Source organism: Phascolarctos cinereus, unplaced genomic scaffold (assembly GCF_003287225.1).
Source record: "Phascolarctos cinereus isolate Bilbo 61053 unplaced genomic scaffold, phaCin_HiC Scaffold_726;HRSCAF=1367, whole genome shotgun sequence".
Lineage (NCBI taxonomy): Eukaryota > Metazoa > Chordata > Mammalia > Diprotodontia > Phascolarctidae > Phascolarctos > Phascolarctos cinereus.
The window spans coordinates 348,189,971-348,217,287 of record NW_027556098.1 but is presented as its reverse complement, the minus strand read 5'-3'; the positions used below and the strand labels follow the sequence as shown (position 1 = coordinate 348,217,287).

Here is a 27,317-nt window from a genome sequence, read left to right as displayed (position 1 = left end):
ATTAAATAAATCTGTATATTCAAAATAAATTCCAAATAACTGGTGGGCTAGGGGAATAGGAAGTGCTTACAAGTTGGGTGAACGAGGAAACCCCTAACACGTGGGGTATGGCACTTGAAATTGGCCTTGAATGGAGCTAAGGATTCCAAGAGGCACAAGTAATGAGGGACAGCATTCCAGACAAGAAGGAGGGCCCGTGCCAAAGCATGAAGGCTGCTTGGCTAAACCAAAACAAGAATGCAAAGAACTAATGTGAAATCATTTAGGAAAAATAGTTTAAGGCTAGATTTTATAGGGTTTTAAATACTAAAGAATAGAATTTGTATTTTGTTTGGAGACAATTAAGAGTCACTAGAGCTTTGGTGTTTTGTTTTGAGGAAGGTGCTTTTTAAAACGCTATGTATATGAGTTATAACTGAGACCAATCAGCAGAAGTTACAGGGAAGCAGATGTTGGTTAAATAGGACAACTTCTTGACAATCCCGTGGGGCTGATATGCTGTGACAAGTTTGGATTTTCTGTATGTAGTTTTATAACCCTTGGTTATGTTGAATTCTTCTCTTTTCTAGGTCTCCCACTTCTCAAAGTATGGCCTACAGGATTCTGATGAGGATGAGGAGGAGCATCAATCTAAAGCAGAAGCAAAGAAGTTGAAAACAGCTCCCATGCCCCCTGTAGGCCAGCCAGTACCACTACAAATGGCTCTCAGTGGCAAACCTGCTCTTCCATCCCAGGTAGAAACTGGACAGTGAATTTGAACAGAACCGGTGAAATGGAAGTTGAGCAAAAGCCAGTCGGCTAATGCAAACCTGTTGTGTGACCACTTGGAGACCGAAGAGTCCAGAAGTGTTGGGAATCAAGTTGAGACCAATGGACGGGGGACAGGGAGGATGGTAGGATGGGTACCTATCCCCTTGAGGGATTTGGAGGATCTTTTGGTAAACTGAAATTTTCCTCTGTGTCCCTTCAGACAGTCAGTTTCTCTTCCCTGAATAGAGAATTACTGAATTCTGTGTTTGTCCTTATACATAACACATAGGTATTACCTGCCTAGGTTCATGCAGAACAGATTCTATCTTGGTCAACATTTCTGAATATGCGCAACATACTCCTTGCTCTTCACTCCTCTACTATTTGAGAAATGTAATTTGCCTTGGACAAAGGTCTTTAAATACAGTTTTTTCAAGTTGTTTGCCTGTTCCTCAAGCAAACGTGTATATTTGTATTTTAAAAAGGTGCATTCTATTTTTATGGAAAAAATAGAAAATGTAATTTTTGACAGTTTACTTTGGGGCAGAGGAATTAATCTGGTTTTGGAGGAAGCTGGGAGGGGCCTGGGGTTAAAGGGGGACATTTCTGTGTTGTTTGAATTACCTGAGAGTTGTTGCTTTTGTTTTGTATCACAATGGTCTTTGGCCATTTAGACCAGGATAGAGTATAGGCCCTTTCTGCAGGACAAGAGGTTAAAATTTTGATACTTTAAACTCCTGGTATAATATCTTAGCATAACAAGAATTTAGCTTTTGTCTGGGTGATGTTTGAACAAAATTTAAAAAATGTTATTCTTTGGGGGGTAGTGAGAGTGGGAAGTGTTAATGCAGGCTTTCTCCTTTTAAGTGTCCCTACTGCTTTATCTGATGAAAGCTGGTTCTTTGGACATTTTACATGCCAAATAATTTGTTTGCTGTTATTATGTGCAGCTTTTATGGTTTTTAAAAATATTTCTTTAGGAAATATTTTCTGCGTTTCCAACACGGCTTTATGTGTGTGTATGTAGGTGAAATAGAGGCGTGTTGTAATTCAACTTGATGTGCTCTGTTTGCAGTATCCTTCCCCACAAAGACTTTTTGGTAATTGCAGTGTAGTGGAGTAATAAGGATTTGGAGAATGGTATATCCTTGAACCACTTTGCTTAATTTCGAGTGTTTGTGTGTGTGTCCATGTCCATACCCATTTTGTCATAAGCATCTGTTTCCTCTTCCTGTTGTCCATAGTAGTTTTTGTCTTCTGCAACATATTTCCTTTTTTTTTTTTTCCTGGAACACATTTCTTAAGGGTCATGGGGGGGTGGGGTATTAAATTACTACTGTTAATAGACAGTACTCAACCCCTATGGAATAGAAGCATTTTCTGTATGTACAAATAGCAGAAACTAGTAAAACTTTGTGCCAGCAGGTCCTCTTGGTTGTTACCCAGCTCGTTTTTATTTAGTATTTTATTTTCCCCCAATTAAATGTACAAAGTTTTTAACGTTCTTTTTTAAAACTTTGAGTTCCAAATTCTCGCCCTCCCCCCCATTGAGAAGGCAAGCAATTTGATATAGGTTATACATGAGTAGTCATGCAAAGTATATTTCCATATTAATCATGCTGTGAAAGAAAACATAGGACCCCACATTCGCCCCGTCCCCCCCAAAAAAAAAACCTCAAGAAAAATAAAGTAAAAAAAAGTATGCTTTAATCTGTATCCAAGCACCATCAGTTCTTTATGGCATTTTTCATCATAAGTCCTTCAGAGTTGTCTTGTATTGCTGAGAATAGCTGAGTCATTCACAGCTGATCAACTTACAATAATATTGTTACTTTGTACACAGTTCACTTTTCATCAGCTTGTATAAGTCTTCCAAGGTTTTTCTGAGAGCATCTTGCTCATCATTTCATGCAGCACAATAGTATTCCATTACAGTCACAAACTAGTTTGTTCAGGCATTCCCCAATTAAGAGGCATCCCCTCAGTTTCCAGTTCTTTGCCACCAGAAAAGAGCTGCTATAAATATTTTTGTATATAGAGATCCTTTTCCTTTTTGTCTTTTATCTCTTTTTGGATACAGACCTAGTAGTGGTATTGCTAGGTCAAAGGATATGCATGGTTTTATAGCCCTTTGGGCATAGTTCCAAATTTCTCTGTGGAATGGTTGAATCAGTTCACAGCTCCACTAATAGTGCATTAATGTCTCATTTTTTTCCACTTCCCTTCCACCATTTGTCGTTTTCCTTTTCTGTCCTATTAGCCAATCTAATAGGTATGAGGTAGTACCTCAGAATTGTTTTAATTTGCATTTCTCCAGTCAGTAGTGATTTAGAGCATTTTTTCATGTGGCTGTAGATAGCTTTGATTACTTCATCTGGAACTGTTTGTATTTTTTTTTTATCATTTATTGATTGAGGAATGGTTCTTATTTTTATAAATTTGACTCAGTTCTCTGTATGTTTGAGAAATGAAGCCTTTATCAGACAAATTTGCTTCAAAATTTTTTCCACATTTGCTATTGCTAAACTATATTTCCCTCCATCCTGTTCCCACCCACCCCGTTTATTCTATTCTCTCTGTCTTTTCACTTGTCCCTCCTCAAAAGTGTTTTACTTTTCACTACCTCCTCCCCCAATCTGCCTTCCCTTCTATCCCCCCACCCCTTTCTCTTATCCCTTCTCCTACATTCCTGTAGGGTAAGATAGATTTCTATACCCAGTTGAGTATGTGTGTTATTCCCTCTTTGAGCCAATTCTGATGAGAGTAAGGTTCATTCACTCCCCCTCCCCATCTTCACTTCCACTGTAAAAGCTTTTTCTTGCCTTTTTTTATGTCAGACGTTCTACGTCTCTCTTTCCCTTTTTCCCAGCCCATTCCACTCTCACCCATTAATTATATTTTTTTAGATATCATCCCTTCATATTTAACTCACACCTGTGCCCTCTTTCTATATATACTCCTAACTGCCCTAAAAATGAGAAGGTTCTTATAAGTTACAAGTATCATCTTCCAATGTAGAAATATAAGCAGTTTAACCTTATAAAGTCCTTCATGATTTCACTTTCCTGTTTATTTTTTTATGCTTCTCTTGAGTCTTGTATTTGAAAGTGAAATTTTCTGTTCAGCTCTGGTTTTTTCATCAAGAATGCTTGAAAGTCAGGGGCACCTAGGTGGCACAGTGGATAGAGCACTGGCCCTGAAGGCAGGAGGACGTGAGTTCAAACTTGAAAGACTTCTATTGCATTGAATATCCTTTTTTTTTTCCCCCGCCTGAAAGGTTATACTCATTTTTGCTAAGTGGGTGATTCTTGGCTAGCTCCTTTGCTCTTGAGAACATCATATTCTAAGCCCTCAGATCCTTTAGTGTAGAAGCTGCTAAATCTTGTGTTATCCTGACTGTGGCTAAATGATACTTGAATTGTTTCTTTCTGGTTGCTTGTGATATTTTCTCCTTGACCTGGGAGCTGTGGAATTTGGTTATAATATTCCTGGGAGTGTTCATTTTGGGATCTCTTTCAGGATATGATTGGTAGATTCTTTCAATTTTGATTTTATATCTTGGGGTTCTTTATCAAAGCTTTCAGGGAGTCCAATAATTTTTAAAATTACCTCTCCTGGATCTATTTCCCAGGTCAGTTGTTTTTCCGATGAGATATTTCACATTGTCTTCTATTTTTTCATTCTTTTGGCTTTGCTTTATTGTTTCTTGATTTCTCATGAAATTGTCAGCTTCCATTTTCTCAATTCTAATTTTTAAGGGATTATTTTCTTCAGTGAGCTTTTGTACGTCCTTTTCCATTTGGCCAATTCTACTTTTTAAGGACTTCTTTTCTTCAGTGAATTTTTGTGCCTCTTTTTCCACCTGGCCAATTCTGCTTTTCAAGTCATTCTTCTCCTTACTGACTTTTTGTGCCTCTTTTGCCATTTGTCCTAGTCTGTTTGAGTATGTGTTTTAACCTTCCTGGTCACCGTAGTAACTTTCTATGCTCAAAATTTTTTTCTGTTGTTTGCTTATTTTCCAGCTTATTTCTTGACTTTTAACTCTTTGCTGAAGTGGAACATTGCTTCCAGGGTATCCTGCCCCAAGGTTTAGGGGTTTTTGTGCAGCTGTTTTCAGAGATTCTTCTAGGGACCTGTAAGTTTTTAGTTCTTCCAAAGAGGTATGATCTAAGGAGAGATGTGTTTACTATTCTCCTGGCATCTGCTCTGGTCTGTGAGTGACCACAAGCACTCTTTTCTGCCCTGGAACTGTGAGGAGGGTCCCCAGTCTACTGTGGCTGCAAGCTCTGGTAGGCTAATGCCCCTCCTAGCCCTGTGACTGTCACCTAGGACTGCAACCTGGATCCAAGTATGGGTAACACAACAAAATCCTGCCCCCAGTGCTAGCAAAGAGACCCCTGTAATCTCCTGATCCCCACTTAACATCTTAACTTAACATCTGAGGGCTGAGAGCTCTGGAAGCAGCTGAGGATGATTTCAGTGGCTCCCAAGGCCTACTCATGGTTTGCTGAGGCCCATTCTGAGCTGGTGCAGGCTGTGCTGAACTGTGCTCCACTCTCACCCAGATGTAACAGACCTTTCCTACTGACCTTCTAAGTTGTCTTTGGCTGGATTCTGCCGCTCCAGGAATTGTTTTATGGCATTATTTAATGGTGTTTAGAGAGATTTTGGGGAGAGCTCAAGCAAGTCACTGACTTTTCTCTGCCGTGTTGGCTTTACCCTCTTCCACCTAGCTCTTTTAATGGTGAAATCATAAAACAAACAGAGGTTAACTGAGTTTTTCTTGACCAGCATTGGTATGTATTAGAGCTATAGAAACAGCAGGAAGATGAGTTTCTGAGAAGGGAAAAGGAGTAGGTAGATGACTATTTCTGAACTTCCCAGGTATCTGTGCCTGCACAATTCTGACTGCTGCTGCTTTTTATGTCTTCAGGTATTATAGACATGTTCAAACCTGACTTATCAGTAGTGCAAGATGTGGCTTTATGTTCAGGTGTAGTAAGAGATGAAGACAAAAGACAAAGTACTTGTCATTGCAGACTGTTTGTAGTTGCTAATCAGGAAGGACCCTAAATTTGCTTTATCAGGATGAATGAACTGTTTCCTTCCCCTTCCCCAGCTACCTTAGTGACCAGGGGGCTGTGAGCATAGGTTACTCTCCAGTGCAAGATTTATGAAGTTGTCCTTCAGTTACATTCTTAAGTCACTTGGTGGGCATAGGTGGAGCTTATCTCTCATGGGTTAGTGTTCCATACACCTTTCCCTGCATTTTTTCCCTCCTCTCTAGTACCTCTGTAGGATCTATATTTCCATTTGGTTTGGACAAGCTTTATCTGGACCTGTAAAGACCCAAGAGAATCTGAGCAGTTAGAAGACAGCCTTCCTCCTCCACTAGTTAGAGAGAATTCCTCTAAACCTAGTAAGTACCTTAGTAGTCCTACAATGGAGCTAAGGCATTTGTAGAAAGGTTTTTCTTATGATTTTAGGCTTTTTCTCAGACCTATTGACTCTCATAGACAGAGTGATGTGGCTTTTGACCTCAACCTTGCATTAGACTCATGATTTGAACTTATGTCATCAGTTTTATTTCTTCAAAGTAGGCTAGTTGAATTGCTCAGAAACTAAAATTTTTTTCATACATAACTGTTTTGGTTTGGTTTGTTTTTTTGGTTTAAATTGAAAAATACAAGGCTGGTGGAGTGAAATGACTGGGACTTTTTTTTTCTTTTTTGCTCTTTTTTGACTTGAAATAGCAACTGCCCAACTGCCTTCATCTTTTGGAAAACCTTTTCTAAAAGTAAAATCACACAGCTATAATAGTTACCTTCCCCACCATTGCTTCCTTCCTTGCTTTTGATATAGTAGCAGTTGTATAAAGTTGTTGATTTAAGGTCTGCATTTCACGTCTTGCCAACTTTGAATGTATACAGGGAAAATAGAAGATCACAGGTTTTATAGTAGGAGGAGACATTAGGGATCATCTATTGCCGTGGTTCTTAATCTGAGCGACTGGCTAGATTTCTCAGGGTCTGTGAACTTTAATGAGAAAAAAACGTACATCTTCATTTACACTTATTACTGAAATTTGTCGTCTTTTTTTTTTTCAGTTACGAATGTTAGTCAGCAAAACATTCTTAAGAAGCACTCCATAGACACATGCAAAAGATTAAGAACCCCTGATATAGTCTAACCCACTCATTTTACAGATTGAAAAATTAAAGCACAAAATTAAAGCTTTATTACCAGCATCACAAAAGCTGGTGAACAACAGAGCTAAGATTTGTTCCCATATCCTAACTCTGCTTTTTCCGTTAACAATAGAATACTTGAAATTTTGTGTTGGAATTACATATATTTGGAAGTCTTTTTAGTACTAATAATCTAGGAAAATCATGGGTCCAGCTTTAAAATAAAATGGAAATAAAACATTTTCTGACATATAATGATGCTCTGAGTCAATTTTTGCTATTTTTCCTAGCACCATTGTCACTAAATGATCATCTCTTAGGCCAAAAATATGATTTCTTAGAATCTGTTACTTAATTTAAACCACCCTTTACTTTTGGGTTACTCATTCAATTTTTGTCTATTTTTTTAAAAAATAAAGCAAGTACAGCTGTATATATTTAACTTAAGTAGTGATTGGCTAAGCAGTTGTGTCATTTGAAACTTCTCTTTTGCAAATATTCCATTCCTTAAAAAAGAAATTCTCAAATGGGGAGGGATGGGTATAAGAACTGGTCCTTCAGTTATCCTTCATTGTTCTTTGCATGGCTTCTCCAATTAACGATAGGACTAAATTCTCCTGGTTTGTAGTTTTGGTTAATTAATGACTGTTTGGACAGTTCAGAGACATAAGGCTTTTTCTAAGTTTAGGGCAAATGTTTAGTGTGAGAAAAATTGACGTCTTAGAAACTCCAGTATTAAATTATATTTATTTTGGATATTGTGCCTCCTCACCTACATGTTATTTGTTAAATAAGGAAGGTGAAATAGATAATCTTGTAACTCAATTTATGGTCCTATAGGTGTGAGGAATAGGATTATTAAATTCCAAAGGTTTCTAACAAGTTTCAGAGCAGTCAAATAATTGGACATCACCGTATTTTTCATTCATTACTTCCACACCTTGGAGAGTTATGGTACAATATTTAGACTCTAGGGTTACAGGTGTAGAGATCCAACCCCCTTTCTTTATAGAGAGATCCAAGATGACACATGGAATTTGTCTGTGATCGCAGGTGGTAGACAGCAGTACTAAGACTTGATCTGGCCAGAAAATCCAGCATATGTGGTAGTGTATCAGTCTGTTTTCTGTTCCCTTTCTCCAGAATTTCTGTACCAATCTGCATAAATTACTTCACTGTTGCATCTCTCTCTTTTTCTGTACTTGAAATATGAGATCACACATCCCCTTACTGGAATATTAAAGAAACTTCAGGGTGATAGTATTTAATATGCCCATTTAGGCCTGTCTTAAAAGTTGCAGGAGGCCAAGAGATCGAGGTCATATTTTATCTATTGAAATTATGAAAATTTCTTTTGCTATTCATTTATGTATAATGTCACTCATTTGGGGCTTAACATGAATGATGGCTACTTAGAATCAAAAGCCCTGTGAAGATAAAATTCAGAAAATTTGCTACAGTGAAATGAGAAATAATTGGTAGTTTATTGTTGTGGGAAATGTCTGTTAATGAGTTTATTGGTTTATTAGCATAATATAAAGTCAGGTCCCAGTTTATGGGATGTACTTGAGGAATGTGTGCCAAGTGATAAATGTACCTTTTATTTTGTGAATGTTTTATCGTTCTGCACTGTAAACTGTTGTTCATGTTTATCACTAAAACTTCTTAATAAAAATACAAAAAATTTCCTATTGTCTTGATGTTTTTAAACACAATAGGACCGTTCCCAGAATTGGTAGTATTTCTTGTTTCTTCTTGCAAGAAGTAGCAGACTTAACTCATGTCTCACTATGCTCAACATGGTCATGAAGCTTTTTTTTTTTTTTGGTAGACTGTCCAGAGGTTTTAGATATCTAACCTTTTTGCACTAAGAACTTCCTTCTCTGCCTAACACAATATATGGTAAATGTAACACAATCTGAGTTGCAAGTTTCTGCTTCCTCTTCTAACTTAACTGTATTAACTGTGACTTATGGACTGTGAGAATGTAAGAGGCGACCACAGGAAGAGTATGGCAAAAATTGCTGGTTTAGGAAGGACATAACATATCCCCAGATTCCTAAGCTGCTCTAAATAGCTAGTCTGTTGCAATTTAGGGGTCGTGGAGTTGTTGCCGTAGGCATCAGTTTATACTCTAGGTTCCCATATAAGAACTACCCCTCGTTCTTCTAGGGCTTAGATTCCATTGAGTACTTGGGAAGGTACTGTCATTGTGGTTGTGGACCCTTGTTGAACCCTGTCCTGTGGTGGACTGAATAAACAGGCTTTGAAGTCTTGAAACTTTGAACTTATGCAGCATCATTTAATATCATTTCTCCATCTTTCTGATGTCTACAGAGCCAAAGCCCAGAGGTGGAACAGCTAGGGAGGGTTGTGGAGCTGGACAGCGATATGATAGATATCACCCAGGAGCCAGTTTTGGATTCCATAGTAGAAGAAATCATCCCTGAAGAGCAAGAGCCTGTGTCCGCTTCAACACACATTGCATCTTCACTGGGTATTAACCCACATGTTTTACAGGTGAATTTCTTACCCACTTTACAAGTGGGGTAGAAAGTCAGTGTGATTTTCCCTTTAGCTAAACTTAGGCCACTTCCCTATTTTGATATATTAGAATGCCAACAGCATTTACAGTTTTGAGGGTGAGGGAGAATATGGTCTGTGTTTTAAGTTTTAACTTTTCACTTCTCTTGAGAGGACTTGATAAGGAATCAAAGGATTGCTCTCCTTCTATGAACTTGTTAATGTAGACATAGGTGGAAGGGCCTTAAAATATCATCTAGTCCAAGCCCTCATTTTACAGGTGAGGAAACTAAGCTCTCAGAGATGGAAAGGAATTGGTTCAAGGTCCTGTAGCAGATTATTGGCAAAGCCAGCACTCTCTTCATCACTCCGATTTCACTGATCAGTCCAAAGGTCTCAGTCCTTGCACATTACCTCACTTCCATTGGAGACCAAGGATATCATTATATAGAATTGATTTCTTGTTGATTGTATCTTAGTAAACCATGAGAAATTTATGGTATTTGTATATGCATGCGTGTAATATACATACCTGTATGCATACGTATGTACATATGTGTGTATGTGAGTGGAAAATATGTATATCTCTTAATAGATTCAGAGAGAAACCTGGGGTAGAGTTATTCGTGCTGCAGCTAATACATTATTGCCTTAATGACCTTGGAGACACTAGGGGAACAAACTCACTCTGTGGTATTGCTCTTTTAGATCATGAAAGCATCTTTGCTTGCTGAGGAAGAAGATGCAGATTGGGTCCTTGATCAGCGCTTTGGCAAGCTTCCTTCCAAAGTAGACCCTTCTCAAGAAATCTGTTCTCCCAGACTTCCCATTTCATCAGCACACCCACCAAAATCCCGAACATTAGGTATGGTAAGAGGAAATAATAAAATGTCCACGGGTAATAATTTCATAAAAACCTAAGGACACAATGATTTGCTTTCAGATAGAGCTTTGACAGTGCTTCCCTTAAAGATGGAGCAAATAAGTCTCTGTTTTTTTCTAACTTTTCTGTAATTTCTTGTGATTTATCTCTTTTGTCCCCTCAGAACTGTTAAATACTCCATTCTTTCTCTCAGTTCCAGTAACAAACATAGAGTGAGAGGTGATTTCTTCTTCCTCTGGCTTCCTAATACCTCACATGTTGTATTCTAATTTGTATTCTTTGTATTTGTATACAGGTATTGCTTCCCCTACTAGACTTTAAGGACCTTGTAGGCAGGAATCATGTTTTACTTCATCCTTATGTCTTTAGTACTGTGCACTTAATATGTTAGGTACAGAGAGATGTTTTTTGAAATAATATGATTTAAGATACTCCAGAATTAGAAAATGACCCTTTCTGAATGTCTTTATTTAATTAACTTCATCAGAAAACATTTGATTTAAAACTACAACAGAATATCCTTGTGAGAGAAGCACATACAAAGTACCAGGACTTTATGTGTAAATGAAAAAAATATTTATGTTACTTGCCTCCTGTTGGGTCTGATAATAGTATGAATTAGATCATTAGGTATATCCATGTAAAACTGCTTCCACCAGTGCTATTCTTGAATAACATCAATATTATAACCAACTTGCAGTGCTTTGTGACAAAACACCATGGTAGTGTTGGTCGGCTAAATGCCTGAGATTCATCCATACTAATACTTGAACTCCAGTCATATTAACACCTCTGAATGTCGGTCTGCTTCTGAATCCTGCTTTAATGGAAACTAGCTATCTCCTTAATGTCATTTATCCTAACATGGTGTTTTGGTGGAACCAGTTAATGGTAAGAAGTAAAACATACCCATAGAGAATGTCCTTAGTTATCCCTTACTAAACCCATACTTCAACTGAGAGTAGTTATATTTTTGGTTTCTATGTATCATTTTTTAAAAAATTAATTTATTTTGATTTATCAACAATCACTTCCATATGCTTTTGAGTTTAAAATTTTTCTCCCCTTCCCACCCACCTCCCCATGACAGTGCACAATCTGATATAGGCTATACATATACATTCCTATTAAACATATTTTCACATTAGGGTTGTTATAAATAAGAATTACAACCAATAGGAGGAACCACCAGAAAGAGGAAACAAAACTCAACAGAAGAGGGAAAAAAATAGCAAATATAGTATGCTTCAATCTGCATTCAAATTCCATAGTTCTTTCTTTGGATGTGGAAAGCATTTTCCATCAGGAGGCCTTTGAAATGTCTTAGATCCTTGTATTGCTGGGAAAGGTTAAGTTTATCAACATTAATCATTGCACGACGTGACTGTTATTATGTACAATGTTCTCTTGGTTCTGTTCACTTCACTAAGCATCAGACCATAAAAGTCTTTCCAGGTTTTTCTGAAGTCAGCCTGTTCATCATTTCTTATAGCACAATAGTATTCCATTACATTCATATACCACAACTTGTTCAGCCATTTCCCAGTTGGTGAGCATCCTCTCAATTTCCAATTCTTTGCCACCACAAAAAGAGCTGCTATGAATATTTTTGTACATGTGGGTCCTTTTCCCATTTGTATGATCTCTTTGAGATATAGCCCTAGAAGTGCTATTGCTGGGTCAAAGGGTATGCACATTTTGATAGCCCTTTGGGCATAGTTAAAAATTGTTCTCCAAAATGGTTGGATCATTTCATAGCTCCATCAACAATTTTGTTCCAAATTAGTGTTCCAATTTTCCCACATCTCCTCCAACATTTATCATTTTCTTGTTTTGTCATGTTGGCCAATCTGATAGGTGTGATGTGGTACCTGAGAGTTGTTTTGATTTGTATTTCTCTCATCGATAGTGATTTAGAGCATTTTTTCATATGACAATAGATGGCTTTAATTTCTTCATCTAAGAATTGCCTGTTCATATCCTTTGACCATTTATCAATTGGGGAATGACTTATATTCTTGTAAATTTGACTTAATTCTCTATATGTTTTAGAAATGAGGCCCTTATCAGAAAGACTGGTTGTAAAAATTCTTTCCCAATTTTCTACCTTCCTTCTAATCTTAGTTGCATTGGCTTTGGTTGTGCAAAAATTTTTCGATTTAATGTAATCAGAGTTATCCAGTTCGCTTTTAGTAATGTTCTCTACCTCCTGTTTGGTAATGAATTCTTCTGTTCTACATAGATCTGATAGGTAAACTATTCCTTGCTCTCCCAGTTTGTTTATAGTATCAGCCTTTATATCTAAATCATGTACCCATTTTGACTTTATTTTGGTATATTCTGGTCTATGCCTATTTTCTGCCATACTCTTTTCCTGTTTTCCCAGCAGTTTTTGTCAGATAATGAGTTCTTATCCTAAGCTGGAGTCTTTGGATTTATCAGATAGTAGATTTGTATAGTCATTGATTGTTGTGTCTTGTATACCTAACCTCTTCCACTGATCCACTACTGTATTTCTTAGCCAGTACCAAGCAGTTTTGATGATTGCTGCTTTATAATACAATTTAAGATCTGGAACGGCTAGGCCACCTTCCCCTGCATTTCTTTTCATTAGTTCCCTTGATATTCTGGACCTTTTGTTCTTCCAAATGAATCTTGTTATTATTTTTTTCTAACTCTATAAAATAATTTTTTGGCAGTTTGATTGGTATGGCACTGAATAACTAAATTAGCATAGGTAGAATTGTCATTTTTATTATATTAGCTCGGCCTACCCATGAGCAACTGATGTTTTTCCAGTTATTTAGATCTGACTTTATTTGTGTTAAAAATGTTTTGTAATTGTGTTCATTTAGTTCCTGGGTTTGTTTCGAGAGGTTGTATCAATTCTTTACTGTAAAGTAATTTGGTATTTTTTATCCCACTCCAGCACCCAACAAATAGTTTGTATTAAAGATTAATTTAGTGAGTCTTGATGTAATGTCATTGTGGGCTGCATTTTTTGGTTTTTTGCTTTTTTTTTTTGTCTTTAGACGATTGGGGTTAAGTGACTTGCCTAGGGTCACACAGCTGGTAAGTGTCAAGTGTTTGGTTTGAGACTGGATTTGAACTCTGGTCCTCCTGACTTCAGAGCCAGTGTTCTATCCACTGCGCCACCTAGCTACCCTGGGCTGCAATTTTTAAAGAAGTGATAGACTAACTGGACTTTTTCTTAATGTTTCTTCCCTTCCCCTCAGTTGGTGGTTTACTACAGTCAAAGCTTACAAGTGGAGCTTTTCTCTCGCCAAGTGCCTCTGTGCCAGAATGTCGAATTCCCAGAACTTCATCTTTAACAAGTGCCCCTTCTACATCTCCTTGGTCAGTCCCTCCACCACTGGCCCCTGTGTTTGCAGTGCCCACCCCAGCGCCTGAGGTCCAGTTAAAAACTGTGGGTGCTCGAAGACAGCCAGGACTTGTTCCCCTGGAAAAGTCTGTCACCTGTGGCAAAGGAAAGCTTTTGATGGATATGGCACTCTTCATGGGACGTTCATTCCGGGTTGGCTGGGGCCCCAACTGGACCTTTGTCAATAGTGGTGATCAGCTGAGTGGATTTCAGGAACCTGGAGATCATCACAACACTGAATCTATGGAATATGGATTCCTGCCTAACCCAATAACTGTCAAATCGTGAGCAATGTTTCTCAACTCATTCAACTTTCTTTTTTTGGGGGGTGGGTGGGAGATAGAAGACGCAGTTGAAAAGGCTAAGGACAAGATCAGGAGATCACATGGTTCTGGTCTTATTTTGTTTACTAATTAGTTTGGCCTGCCTGCATTCTTAAGGACTTTTAGACAGTAGATGATGTTAGAATAATTCATGAGTAGGTCAGATTTCTGTTATCCTTGAATCATTACAATTGTATAGAACTTAACTTGAGCACCACTTAAGTATCTTCTGCCTCTTATTTAATAGTTACATGAGCAGAGTGATACAGTAAAAAGAGAGATGGAATTTGGGGAAGTCATTTTCACCTCTGTAGGTCTTGGTTTACTTTTCTATAAAATGAAGTGGTTGGATTAGGATCAGAGGTGGGAACCTAGGGCATTGAGGCCACATGTGGCCCTCTAGGTCCTTTGGTGTGGCCTTCTGACTGAGTCTCAAGTTTTACACTACCAGTCCTTTTATTAAATGGCTTTGTTCTGTGAAGTTTGGACTCAGTACTTGAAGACCTAGAGGGCCACATGTGGCCTCGAGACTGCAGGTTTCCCACCTGTGGACTAGATAACCCCTGAAGTCTCCTCCAGCTTTCAGGCTTCTAAACTGGATTATGATTATATTGAGTTCATTTTGATGTATATTAATAAGCTGTTGACCTTTTTAATGTAAAATACGTAGTGTCTGGAACAAGGGAATGATACACTCTGAACTAGTTAAAACTTCCCAAGTTCATGTTCAGTTCTGATTGCTACACTTTATGACAGAGAACAAGCCAGAGAGCATATAAGGGAGAGCAGTCAATCAAGGTTGTGGGGGGTTTTAAGTTTTCAAATTTTATTTTGATTAACAAAAATCTTTTATCTCCCTGTCCCCATGGCAGGGGGAGAGAACGTAACCCTTGACCACTAATATGTATAATGAAGCGAAACAGATTTCTGTTAGCAAAGGTTTTAGAAACCATGTCATAGGAGAATTGATTAAAAGAAGTGGGAAGAGGGGGAAGTTTTAGCCTTGACAAAGAAAAGACATGGACTGGGGTTGGCAACAAAAAGATTACAGTCTTCAAATACTATCATTAGGCAAAAGGAATAGACTTGCCCTGTATGGGCCCAGAGGGAAGAGCCCTAGGATGCATGAGGTAAAGTTACAGGGGACCGACGTATTTTGTTTCAACACAAGGAACAACTTCACTGTAATTAGAAGTATTACAAAATGAACAGATTGGCTTGATATAGTTCATTATCATTGTTGTCACTGTTTGTCAGGATGCTGCAGAGGAAAATCATAGTTGAGGCTGAGGTAAGAGGTTAGGTAGATGACATTTGTTCTTGAGATTCTGATTCTACCCAGTTGTTCAGCTTTCTAAGCTTAGACACCTGGCTAGTAGAACTACTTGATGTTCTGTAATGTCTTACTAGAACCTTTCCAGCTTTGGAATGAGACAGTCTGAAATCTAATTGAACCAATGTTTGTGACTACTATAAACTGTAATTTGCTTCTGAGAACAACCAAGGCATAAGCATGATTTAGTTCTAAGAAAATTCATGTAATGATTTTTTTCCCCATTGTATTGTAATTGAGCTCTATACCATTTGACCTTAGTGCTCTAAATTCCTTTAAACTATAGGTTGTATGGTATAATATCCCTTAATCTTAAAATGCAACAGTGCCTTCATTGCCATGTAAATACTTGTTCCATATTCCCATACTGACTTAATTTCTTACTTTTTAGACTAACAGAGTCCCCATTCAAAGTCCATGTGGAAAAACTGAGCTTGAGACAAAAGAGGATGGATAGAGATTTACAGTTATACCAGACTCCCCTGGACATCAAGCTTAAGCACAGCACTGTCCATGTGGATGAGCTGTGTCCTGTCGTGGTCCCCAATCCTGGAGTAGCCGTCATTCACGACTATGCAGACTGGGTGAAAGAGATATCAGGAGACTTAGCAGAATCAGAAAGTGAGTATTCATTCTGGCTGCCCTAACTCAGTTGATGTCAGAACATAGGAAATAGAATGTGAAGACCTAAAAAGAAAAGTTTTCTTAACTCTGATTTTTGGTGAAATTAATAGATTCCGATGCAGGTATAGGAAAGACCTGAAGAGATTTAGTCTAAAGTAAGACCCAGAGAGCAGGACTTGTCCAAGGTCACATATCTAGTAATTGCTTCTTGAGTTTTAGAGCTGGTATTTTATAGGATGCTGTAAAGGAAACTGAAACCTAGCAGTTTGTGTTCTTCCTAAAGTCATATAGGTAGTCATTTAGCTAGCATTTCCTGAAACTAGAAGGACCAGGTGACACCAAAAAAATTACAGTTTTACTTTGAATCAAATTATCATCCCACTGTCTTCTTTATTTTCTTTGCCTTATGGTAAAAACAAATTTACTGCTTCAATTGACACAGCTTGTTCTTTCAGAGTATTATTAAATTCAGGTCCTTCCAGTATCTAGCACCTACTACATACCAAGCATTTTGGTGGGCTCTGGGGATGCAATAGAATGCAAAGAATGAAACAGTCTCAGAGTGGCTTTTATACTTTTGTTGGAGAAAACATGTACATAGATACATATGTAACATATACAAGGTAGGCTCGATGGGGAAAGTGTCTCTTGAGCCTCATATTAAAGGAAGACAAGGATTTTTTCTGGTGGGGATGCGGAAGTGCATTCTAGGCACACAGATGAGAAATGGAGTGTGTGTGAGGGACAAAAAATTGCTTGTTTGGCTAGACCATGAAGTACAGGGGTGAGGAATAATGTATAATAAGGCTAGAAAGATAGTTTGGGTCTGGATTGTGAAGGGCTTTAGAAGTCAAACAGGAATTTTATATTTTATCCTAGTAGAAATAAGAGCCATCTTGTATTTGCTGAGGAGGGGAGGAAGGAAAAGTATTTAAACCATTGAAATAGTCCGGGAGAGACATAATAAGGGCATGAATTAGGGTGGTTCTATATGAATAGAGAGAAAAGGGTTATATGCAAGAGATCTTATGGAAGCAGAGATGGTAAGATTTGGTAACTGATAGGATGTGTGGGTGAGTGCTGTGTGGCTTTGTGAGTCATCAACATAGCAATTATAGTTAAACTTAGGAGAGGGGCAGCTGATATGGCCACTAAATGAGAATGTACAGAGAGAATAGGGCCAGGAGAGAGCTTTGGAAAACACCCGCAGTTGTTATCATATGGATGATTATCTAGTGTAGAAGCCTATGAAAAAGCAGTCAAATGGGTAGTAGGTGTTTTCATGGCAGTTTGAACCTAGTTAAACTAATAATGCACAATCTGGTGTTCTAACAAAAGTGTAGGTCTTAAGACCTTAAAATCAAGCGCACTTGCACCTGGGTTTTATAAGGTGTTCTGGAAAAGCAAGACTACATCTCTAGAACTGTTCTCCCCCTCCCAAAAATAGTAGTTTTCCAGTGAAGGACCCATTCAGAGGATATGTAAATTAGGAAGGACCTGAGAGGTCATCTAGTATAATTCCTGCCCCACACATTGTTGTCCTTTATACATTACCACTGACAAGTGGTCTTCTGACTTAAGAATGCTTTTAGTGATGTGGGGTACACTAATTCCTTCCTTTGCCTTTTTTGATAGTATATCTATTCTTAAAGGCTGAGCTCAAGTGCAGCTTTCTCTTGACACTGGTAGATCTCTTCTCTTCCTGGACTACAGTAATACCCATCGTCTTTATATTATACCTTTTGGCACTTGATTATGTTATCTCTTGTATTGCCTTAATTATTTTTAGTATCATTCTAGAAATATAGTAGACATTTCTTCACAATACATAAAAGTTTATAGATAATTATTTGTATAGTCCTTTGCAAAACATCTTCACATATGTTATTTTTGATTGACTTAAAAGAGTTTTTGTGGTTCCTGTCCTCAGAGAGTTTATCTTCTAAATTCAGAAACTAAATTTAAGCATATGTTGTGTATGGGCCCTTTTGTTCAGCAGTGGAGAAAACCTGAGCATGAATAGTCTCTTTACCTTTATTGAGCTTAGAGTCCTTAATAAAGAGATTTGGCATAAGTGAAAAAAAAAGATCATTAAAAATAAAATCTGCTTTGACTTTTATAAAATAAGGAGCTTGGACTAGAAAATATCTCCCAGCTAGATAGAGTCAGGAAAGATTTTAAAATTAAGCAGGAACATATAAATGTAGATACCACCAACACACACATTATCTTAGCAGATTTCCTGAATTGGGAAAATTTGTAGGGATCACCACAACTCTAATGAAATGTACTGTGAAGATGTTAGAGCATGGAAAAAGGTATGAAGTATAGACCCTACAGGAATACTTTTGGGATATATGGTGATTATAGCCTAGGATTCCAAACAAAGTGACCTGAAGTTAAGAATAATTTCTTCAGTGAGGAAGCAGGAGCTTATGTGTTTTGGGGGAATTTGCAACCACAGTGGTGGTTTCTGCCCTGGTTTATTTTAGGCAACCCAGCCCTGCTTGCCTTGTTCTTACCAGACCTAGGACACATTTCTACACTTAAGCTTTTGCTGCCTTTCCATTAGCTGTAGTAAAGCACTGGAGCCTGACGTGGACACTCTGTGAAGCCATCTGGGGTCACCTGAAGGAACTAGAGGATCAGCTGGATGAGCCCAGTGAGTACGTGCAGAGCCTGGAGCGCCGAAGGGCTTTCTCCCGTTGGCTGTCACAGACAGCAGCTGATCATATTGAGGAGGAAGTAGCCCTGTCCCGACAAGACAATCCTGTGGAGGCAGTCTTCAGCTACCTCACAGGCAAGAGGATCAGTGAGGCCTGCCGTCTGGCCCAGCAAATAGGTAAGAGACCCAGAGTCTAGCTCAGCAGTTAAAGTTTCTATCATTCATCTTGCCACATAATGACATAATATTCTGTATGTTCTGTAATTGTTTCTTGTGATCTCCCTCTTTGTTCTCTGATCATTTGTCTGATCTTCCTAGTGAATCTTGAAGCTTCTAGAAGATAGTATTTATCACCCCGTAGTTAACAGAGTGCCTCGGATATTTATTGAATGTAGTAGTTACGCAGGTGTCTCAGAAAAAACTTCCTTAAGAGGGACATAGTCTGTCTTATAGCAGTGATATGATAGTAAAAAGAGGGTTGGCCTCTGAGGCTTCACCTGCATAAAATCTGGGCTGAACATATGTTAGCTACATGATCCCCTTAGAATGGAATAGTAAAGTGAAAATAGAAAGAATCTACTTATCACTTCTGAAAAGATATTACAAACTGAAAACATTTAAGAATGTCATAGCCCAAATCCCAAATATCCAGATCAAAGAAATAAAGTACTGCAAGTAGCTTCAGGTACTAGGAATCCACAGTCAGGATGACGTAAGACCATTCTGCAAAATAGGATAGAGAAAATCTTAGCATGTATTCCAAAAAGCAAGCTTAACTTGCCATACTGAGTATAACCTTATTAGAAAAGAGAACTTGCCCTTTTTCTCCCTTTCCATCCCCTCCTCTCCCCCTTCCACTTCCCTTACTTTCCCCCCTCCCCATCCTTCTCCTTCTTCCCTTCCCCGGCCTAAACAATGCCATGGTAGAGACAGCCAAGGAAGCTATGGAACCTGCCAAGGCGGACATCACGGGGCTGTGCCAGGACGTGTTTTCCAAAATGGCCACGTACCTAACAGGCGAGCTGAGAGCCACCAGTGAAGACTATAAACTTCTGGAAAATATGAACAAACTGACTAGCTTGAAGTATCTAGAAATGAAAGACATTGCAGTAAACATAGCTAGAACCCTAAAGGACTTAAACCAGAAATATGCAGCACTTCAGCCTTAGCTGGATCAGATCACTTTAACTGAGGAGCAAGTGGCAGCTCTCGAGCAGGCAGCTTACAAGTTGGATGCATATTCAAAGAAACTAGAAGCAAAGTACAAGAAGTTAGAGAGGCGATGAAAGAATCCATTAGCACAAAGATTTTAGCTACAAGAATAAGAGCTGAAATAAGTGGGATGGAACTTATCACTATGCTTCAGTTCCTAAAAGGAAGCGGTGCTGCTGATCCAAGGAGAATCCCAGCCCTCACCTCTGGTTGGATGTGTAACTTCATTGTGTGCCCTGGACCAAGGCTCAGAAATTAGGATCAACTCCGTCTGGAGCAGACACAGGAGAGGCTCTCTTTCCCCGGTCTCCTCCCCTCTCCCCTGGGGTTCTCCCCCACCCCCTTCATAACCTGTTCCTCAGCTTAAATAATAAATGCCGACTTATGGGAGGAAAAAAAAAAAGAAGAGAACTTCCCACCCTTCCTGGGGAAAAGACCAGAACTGAGTAGAAATTTTGAAATGCAAATACAGGAGTTGAAATACATTTCAGTAATTGCAGGAGGCTAAATTGTGATGAAGAGGCAGACTGGTAGAGGTATTCTGGTAGGCAGACAAAAAGACAGCTGTCCTCTAGGATGCTTCTGTTTTCAAGGGACACAGGAAGTTAGGTAACATGCAAACATGGGAATTAGTTTTTGTTTTCTTCTATTTCTTTGGCTTTAAGAAAGGAAAAGAGTACAGTAGGGAAGAAATAAGGAATAACATTGAAAGACCTGACTGTTTTGAGTAGGTGGGGTGCTGGGAGGAATTGGAAAAATAAATTAAAGATATGAAAGAAAGAATCAGAAAGAGAATTAATATCCCGCACAAGAGTTAAATCTTGCTTAAGCAATAGACTCTTTGAAAATTAGAAATATAGAAAGTAATGATTTCCATAAGATTATAAGCTATACTAAAATAAAGTCAAAAGGCAGGGGGGGGAAATAGAAGATATCTCATCAAAAAGCAAGCTGACCTATAAAAAGATAATTTAAGAGTTGCCAGACTACCTGATAATCATGACCAAAAAAAAAAAGATCCTAGATATCGTATTTCAAGAATTCATAAAAGAAAACGGTTCAGATTTCTTAGAACCAGAGAGCAAAGTGAAAATAGAATGCACCAGTTACCTCCTGAAAGAAACCCCTAATTCAAAACTCTCAGGAACATTCTAGCTAAAATCCCTAGCCTTCAGGTCAAAAACAAACAAACAGACAAACGCGCAGGCAGCCTGAAATAAAGAATTCAAGTCCCAAGGAGCCAATCAGGATCACACAAAATATAGCAGCTAACACCATGAACTTTACATTCTAATATGAGGAGATGATACATGTATTTTCTCAGGACATTGTCATTGTCCAGTGGATCATAGAGGTCTGGGAGTGGTTTTGTTAATATTAAAAGAAGGAAAGAAAGGAAGGGGGAAAAGAATACATTGGAAAGGGGGTTATCTCCTATAGTATCATATAATACAGTAGAAAACTGTAGACACAGAGGAAGGGGTGGGAGAGGAGTGGATGCCCTTTTAATATCTCAGCTTGGTCACAGAAGGGAAGAATACCCACAAACACATAATTAGTTGCAGAAGTGCATTTCATTCATCAGGGAAACAAAGCAAAGAGGACTGAACCAAGGCAAAAAGAGATCTCAGACCCATACAAAACATCCTGTTCTTGTACAAGGGAGTAGGGACAGGTGCCATCTGGTAGCTCTGTTGCTCCGTACCGTTGACTGGCTCATATATCCAGGATGGACTGAGGAGTCAGTACATGCTTAGAGACAGCAGTTCAGGATGAGGATCGTTCATGGACCTTACGTTGTATGCTGAGTGAGAAGCAAGTATAGAAGCAAATGACAGCTCCATGGCTCTGACCCCAAGAAAGGAGCAGTGTTTCAAATCTAACCGCAGACTGGTAAGGAGGAATAAGAGGCAGGGCTTTTTAGGGGATGGATTAGTCCTAAACAAAGCAAATTCTAATTATATTCCATCTAAGTGTAATCGAATACTGTTGTGCTGTAAGAAATGATGAAGGGCATGATTTCAGAGAAACTTGGGAAGATTTGTATGCACTGATGCAAAATGAAGTAAGTAGAACCAGGAGAACACTTTATGTAATAACAACAATATCGTGAAGACAAATAGTTGGAAGGACTTAGGAACTCACGTCAATACAATGACAAATCATGATTCCAAAGGATGCAAGGTGAAGCATGCTGTCCACCTCCTGATGGAGAGGTGATGGACTCAGTTTTGTCTGACTATCCATACAAGGGTTTTGTTTTTCTTTTTAAAACAAATAGGGAAAGGTGTAAGGGAAAGAATATAGATTTTCATTAATTAAAAGAAACAAAAAAAGTTAATTAAGATCTCTGGCAATTGCTAAATAAGAATATAAAGGAATATGCATATTTCTCATCTGTCCTGTCATCTTTACAAAAATTGAACGTGTGCTAGGGTGTTTTTTAAAAACCTCATAAATAGCGGCTGGGCAGTGCAGGAGATAGAGCACCAGCCCTGAAATCAGGAGGACTGGAGTTCGAATCTGGCCTCAGACCAAACACTTGACACTTACTAGCTGTGTGACCCTGGGCAAGTCACTTAACCCCAATTGCCTTTAAAAAAAAAAACCCTCAAATACAGAAAAGCAGAATTATTAAACATAATCCTTTATTGACCACAGTAATAAAAATTAAAATAAGATAAAGGGATTTTGAAGAACAGATTAAAGCTTAAATGACAGCTAATTATTTAGTCTTAAAGAATTGGTGGGTCAAAGAAACAGTTATTCAATTAATAGGTAATCTCATTAAAGAAAATGAGTCCACATAACAGATATTTTGGGTTGTGGCAAAGCAATTTTTATCTTTACATTTTCATCAGCAAAAGAAACAACAGATTGAGAATTTGAGAACGCAACTTTAAAAAAAAACTAGAAAAGCAACAAATAAAAAAGGCCAACTAAAGAAAAATAGAAATTTTGGAAATCAGAGGAGATAAAGTTGAAAACAGAATATTGAAATGATAAAAACTGAGAGTGCTTCCCTCTACTACCGCAAAAGCCCTAATAAAAAAATAGGTCAGCTATTGGCTAAATTGATCAAAAGAAAAAAGGAAAGCCAAGTTGTCAATATAAAAAGTGAAAAGGAATAATTCAAAATAAAGATGAAATAATTAAAAACCATTTTTGCCCAACTATATGCCAACAAAACTGAAAACTTTTAAAATAATAGTTTTTTAATGATCTTTTGTTTTTTTCTATCACCTAGATTTCCTTTGTATACTTCCCCTTTTAATTTTTAAAAACATTTATTTATTAATTTATTTTTGGTTTTCAGCATTCACTTTTATAAGATTTTGAGCTTTAAATTTTCTCCCCCTCTTTCCCCTCACCTCTCCTCAAGACAGCATGCAGTCTGATATAGGCCATACGTATACAATCATATTAAAAACATTTCCACATTAGTCATATTGTAAAGAAGAATTAGAACCAAAGGGAAAAATCACAAGAAAGAGGAAAAAAAGGAGAAATAGTATGCTTTGATCTGCACTCAGATTCCATAGTTCTTTCTCTGGATGTGGATAGCATTTTTCCATCAGGAGTTTTTTGGAATTGTCTTAGATCATTGCATTGCTGAGAAGAGTTAAGTCTATCAAAGTTGATCATTGCACAGTGTTGCTGTTCATGGAAGTCTTTCCAGGTTTCTCTGAAGTCTGCCTGTTCATCATTTCTTCTAGCACAGTAGTATTCCATAACATTCATATACCACAAGTTGTTTAGCCATTCCCCAATTGATGGGTATCCCCTCAAATGCCAATTCTTGGCCATCATAAAAAGAGCCTGCCATAAATATTTTTGTACATGTGGGTCCTTTTCCCATTTTTATGATCTCTTTGGGATACAGCCCTAGAAGTGCTATTGCTGAATCAAAGTTTTATAGCCGTTTGGGCACAGTTCCAAATTGTTCTCCAGAATGGTTGGATCAGTTCACAACTCCATCAACAATTTTTTTACAAATTAGTGTTCCAGTTTTCCCACATCTTCTCCTACATTTATCATTTTCCTGTTTTGTCCTTGTTAGCCAATCTGATAGATGTGATATGATACCTCAAAGTTGTTTTAATTTGCATTTCCCTCATCAGTAGTGATATAGTGCATTTTTTTCATATGGCTATAGATAGCTTTAATTTCTTCATCTGAAAACCGCCTATTCATATCCTTTGACCATTTATCATTTGGGGAATAACGTGTATTCTTCAAATTTGAGTCAGTTATCTCTATATTTTGGAAATGAGGCCTTTATCAGAGATACTGGCTGTAAAAATTGTTTCCCAGCTTTTTGCTTCCCTTCTAATCTTGGTTGCATTGGCTTTGTTTGTGCAAAAACTTTTCAATTTAATGTAATCAGAATGATCCATTTTGCATTTCGCAATGTTCTCTATCTCTTATTTGGTCATAAATATTTCCGTTCATCATAGATCTGTGAGGTAAACTATTCCTTGCTCTCCCAGTTTGCTTATAGTATCTCAACCTTTATATCTTAAATCATGTACCCATTTTGACTTTATTTTGTTATGTGGTGTAAGATTTTGTTCTAGTTTCTGCCATACTGTTTTCCAGTTTTCCCAGCAGTTTTTGTCAAATAGTGAGTTCTTATCCCAGAAGCCGGGGTCTTTGGGTTTATCCAAAAGTAGATTACTACAGTCATTGACTATTGTGTCTTGCATACCTAACCTATTCCACTGATCCACCACTCTGTTTCTTAGCCAGTACCAAGTAGTTTTGATGATTGCTGCATTATAATAAAATTTTCGATCTGGTATGGCTAGGCCACATTCCTTTGCATTTCTTTTCATTAATTCCCTTGATATTCTGGTACCTGTTTTCTTAAGGGAGTAACAGGGGCGGGCAGAGGTAGGGGGGCAGGTCTAGCACAACTGATGGACACATCCCAAAAAATCTGTTACTATTATATGGTGTTTCATATCTATGGACACCTCCCACCCGCATCACATTGCTGCAGAAGAGCGGGGATTGGGGGGAAGAGGTGTCTTCATATCTTTTCTTTGGGGGCAAGCTTATTCCTTATACTTTCAGAACATTTGTTTTTAGTTGCAAAGCTGACAAGTCACATGAACAGATATTTACCAAAAATAATAAAATACCCAGATTAAAGAAACAAAAAATGATTTTCCAATCTCTGAAAATAAAATTGAATTTACCATAAAGGAACTCCCAAAGGGAGGGGAAAGGCCAGAACTAGATGGATTTACAAATAAATTCTATCAAACACCCAGAGTCATTAATTTACATTAAATTGTTTTCAAAAATAAGGAAAAAAGGAATCCTAGCAAACTACTTAAATGAGGCAAATATTATATATAAATATAAAGGAGAGACAAAGCAGAGAAAGAAAACCATAGACCTTATCTTTAATGAGTCTTTATTATCTTTAATGAACATCAAAGAAGCTAAAGCAACATATTTAAAAGATTATTTACTGTGACCAAGTTGGATTTTTATGGGAAATCCATGGTTGTTTCAATATAGCAGATCCTACAAAAATCACATGATTATATCAATAGGTATAGAAAAGGGTTGATTACATACAATTAAAAAGGTATTTGCACAAACAGCTTTCTCTGATAAAGTTCTCATTTCTAAGATATATAATATATGTGGAATATTTTCAAATTTATAAGAACAAGAATCATTCCCTGATAGATAAACGTTCAGAAGATATGAATAGGTAGTTTTCAAGAAGGAAGAAGTCCAAGCTAGCAACAGCAATCTGAAAAAATATCCCAAATCAGTAATAATTTAAGAAAGGCAAATTAAAACAATTGCAGTTTTGCTTCATACCATCAGATTAGCAAGGATTACCTGAAGAGGAAAATAACAATTGTTTCAATGGTTTTAGGAGGATAGGCAATAAATGAACTGCTAGTAGGATTATAAATTGATCTAAACATTCTAGAAAGCAATTTGGAATTGTACCCAAAAAGTCATTAAACTGTGTATGCCCTTTCACACAGCAATATATTACCACTGCTAAGCAAAGAGATCAGAGAAAGAGGTCTTTTCTGGCCCCATGTGCAAAAAAAATATTTATAGCATTAATGTTTATTGCAGCAAATAATTTGAAACAAAATGGGTGGCAATTAATTGGCGAATGGCTGAATAAATTATGGTATTTGGATGTAATGTAATATTTTTGTGTTATAAGAAGTGACAAAAATGACAGATTCAGAAAAACCCTATGAGGAACCTTTATCTGAAATGAGTCAGAGTGAAGTGAGCTGAATCAGGAGGACAGTTGATGGAGTAACTAAATTCTAGAGGAAAACAACTGTAAAAGATGTAAAAACTATGATTGATGCAGTAGCTCCAGACAGCTAACATTTGATTATACTTCCTCTTGGAGGAAAGGTAGAAATGTTGAATGAGACATACATATTCAGTCACGGGCAATTGATTTGTTTTGTTTGACTTTTTTGTTAATTTTTTTTTTGAAAGGGGAGTATTAAGTAGTAATAGTTATTTTAAAAAATAAAGGAGTGTCAATAAAATGTTAAAAAAAAGATGTACAGAGAAGAGAACAGAAATAAATTCTGAAGGAGGCAGACAAACTGCATAGTATTAGAACTGTTATAAATTAATCATCTACTTTTTTCAAAACCAAGCTATGCATAATGCTATAATAGAGATTCACAGTGTAATATCCAGCCCTCTTTTATTTTGTTCTTTGTGTAAAGAATATTTGTTAATGTTACCAAGTTAACAATAATAATTAAAATAATTTTTTGAAGTCATAGCTCATAAAGCATGTATACCAGGGCTAGTTCTTATTCAACACAATCTGTGACTTCTGCTTCAGAGAATAAGAACTGACCAAACTGTCATCAGAATGAATTATCAATGGTCACATTTATAGTCACAAAACAGGAAAGGCTTTTTGAGAATGGTTGTAGGAGATGAGAAAACTTTTTCCCTAAAGTTCTTTTAAACAGGAATATTCATTAACTAGAATCTTCATATATGTGACTCTTCCATATTGAAAAATGATTACTGTCTGTACAAAAATGTTCGCTGTCTTATCATAAAGATTATTTCCCAAGATTATTACCGTGAGACCTATACACATGTCCTGATTGCACCATAGAAAAATAAGGAGAACTGAGTCTTTGCTTAGGAAATTTCTCTTTAAATGTTGAAGAAAAGGACAAGAGTACTAGAGAGAATAGACAGTATTAATGTCATACAAAAGACACTAACCTGGGCTAGTCAGTTCCCTTCTGTCTGAAATAGGAATAATAAATTGAGCACCACCTACTTAACAGGACTGTTGCAATAAAAATGATTTGTAAACTTTTAAGAGCTAGAGGGATGTTAGGTTTCATGTAGCCCCAGATCTTACTGATTCTCTGAGATGGACTTGTGGAACCAATAATTGAG

At 37.4% G+C, this 27,317-nt stretch overlaps 1 protein-coding gene and 1 pseudogene across 1 annotated transcript in view; both read left to right on the top strand.

The window, feature by feature from the left end:
• Positions 1-27,317, top strand: part of NUP98 (nucleoporin 98 and 96 precursor) — a 104,072-nt gene that overhangs the window by 59,600 nt on the left and 17,155 nt on the right. Inside the window, 6 exon segments of the mRNA XM_020967666.2 lie at positions 570-734; positions 9,276-9,458; positions 10,170-10,326; positions 13,581-14,010; positions 15,774-16,003; positions 18,579-18,848. Coding sequence (XP_020823325.1) covers positions 570-734; positions 9,276-9,458; positions 10,170-10,326; positions 13,581-14,010; positions 15,774-16,003; positions 18,579-18,848 — 1,435 coding nt within the window.
• On the top strand, positions 18,860-27,313 carry LOC144458232 (biogenesis of lysosome-related organelles complex 1 subunit 2 pseudogene; annotated as a pseudogene).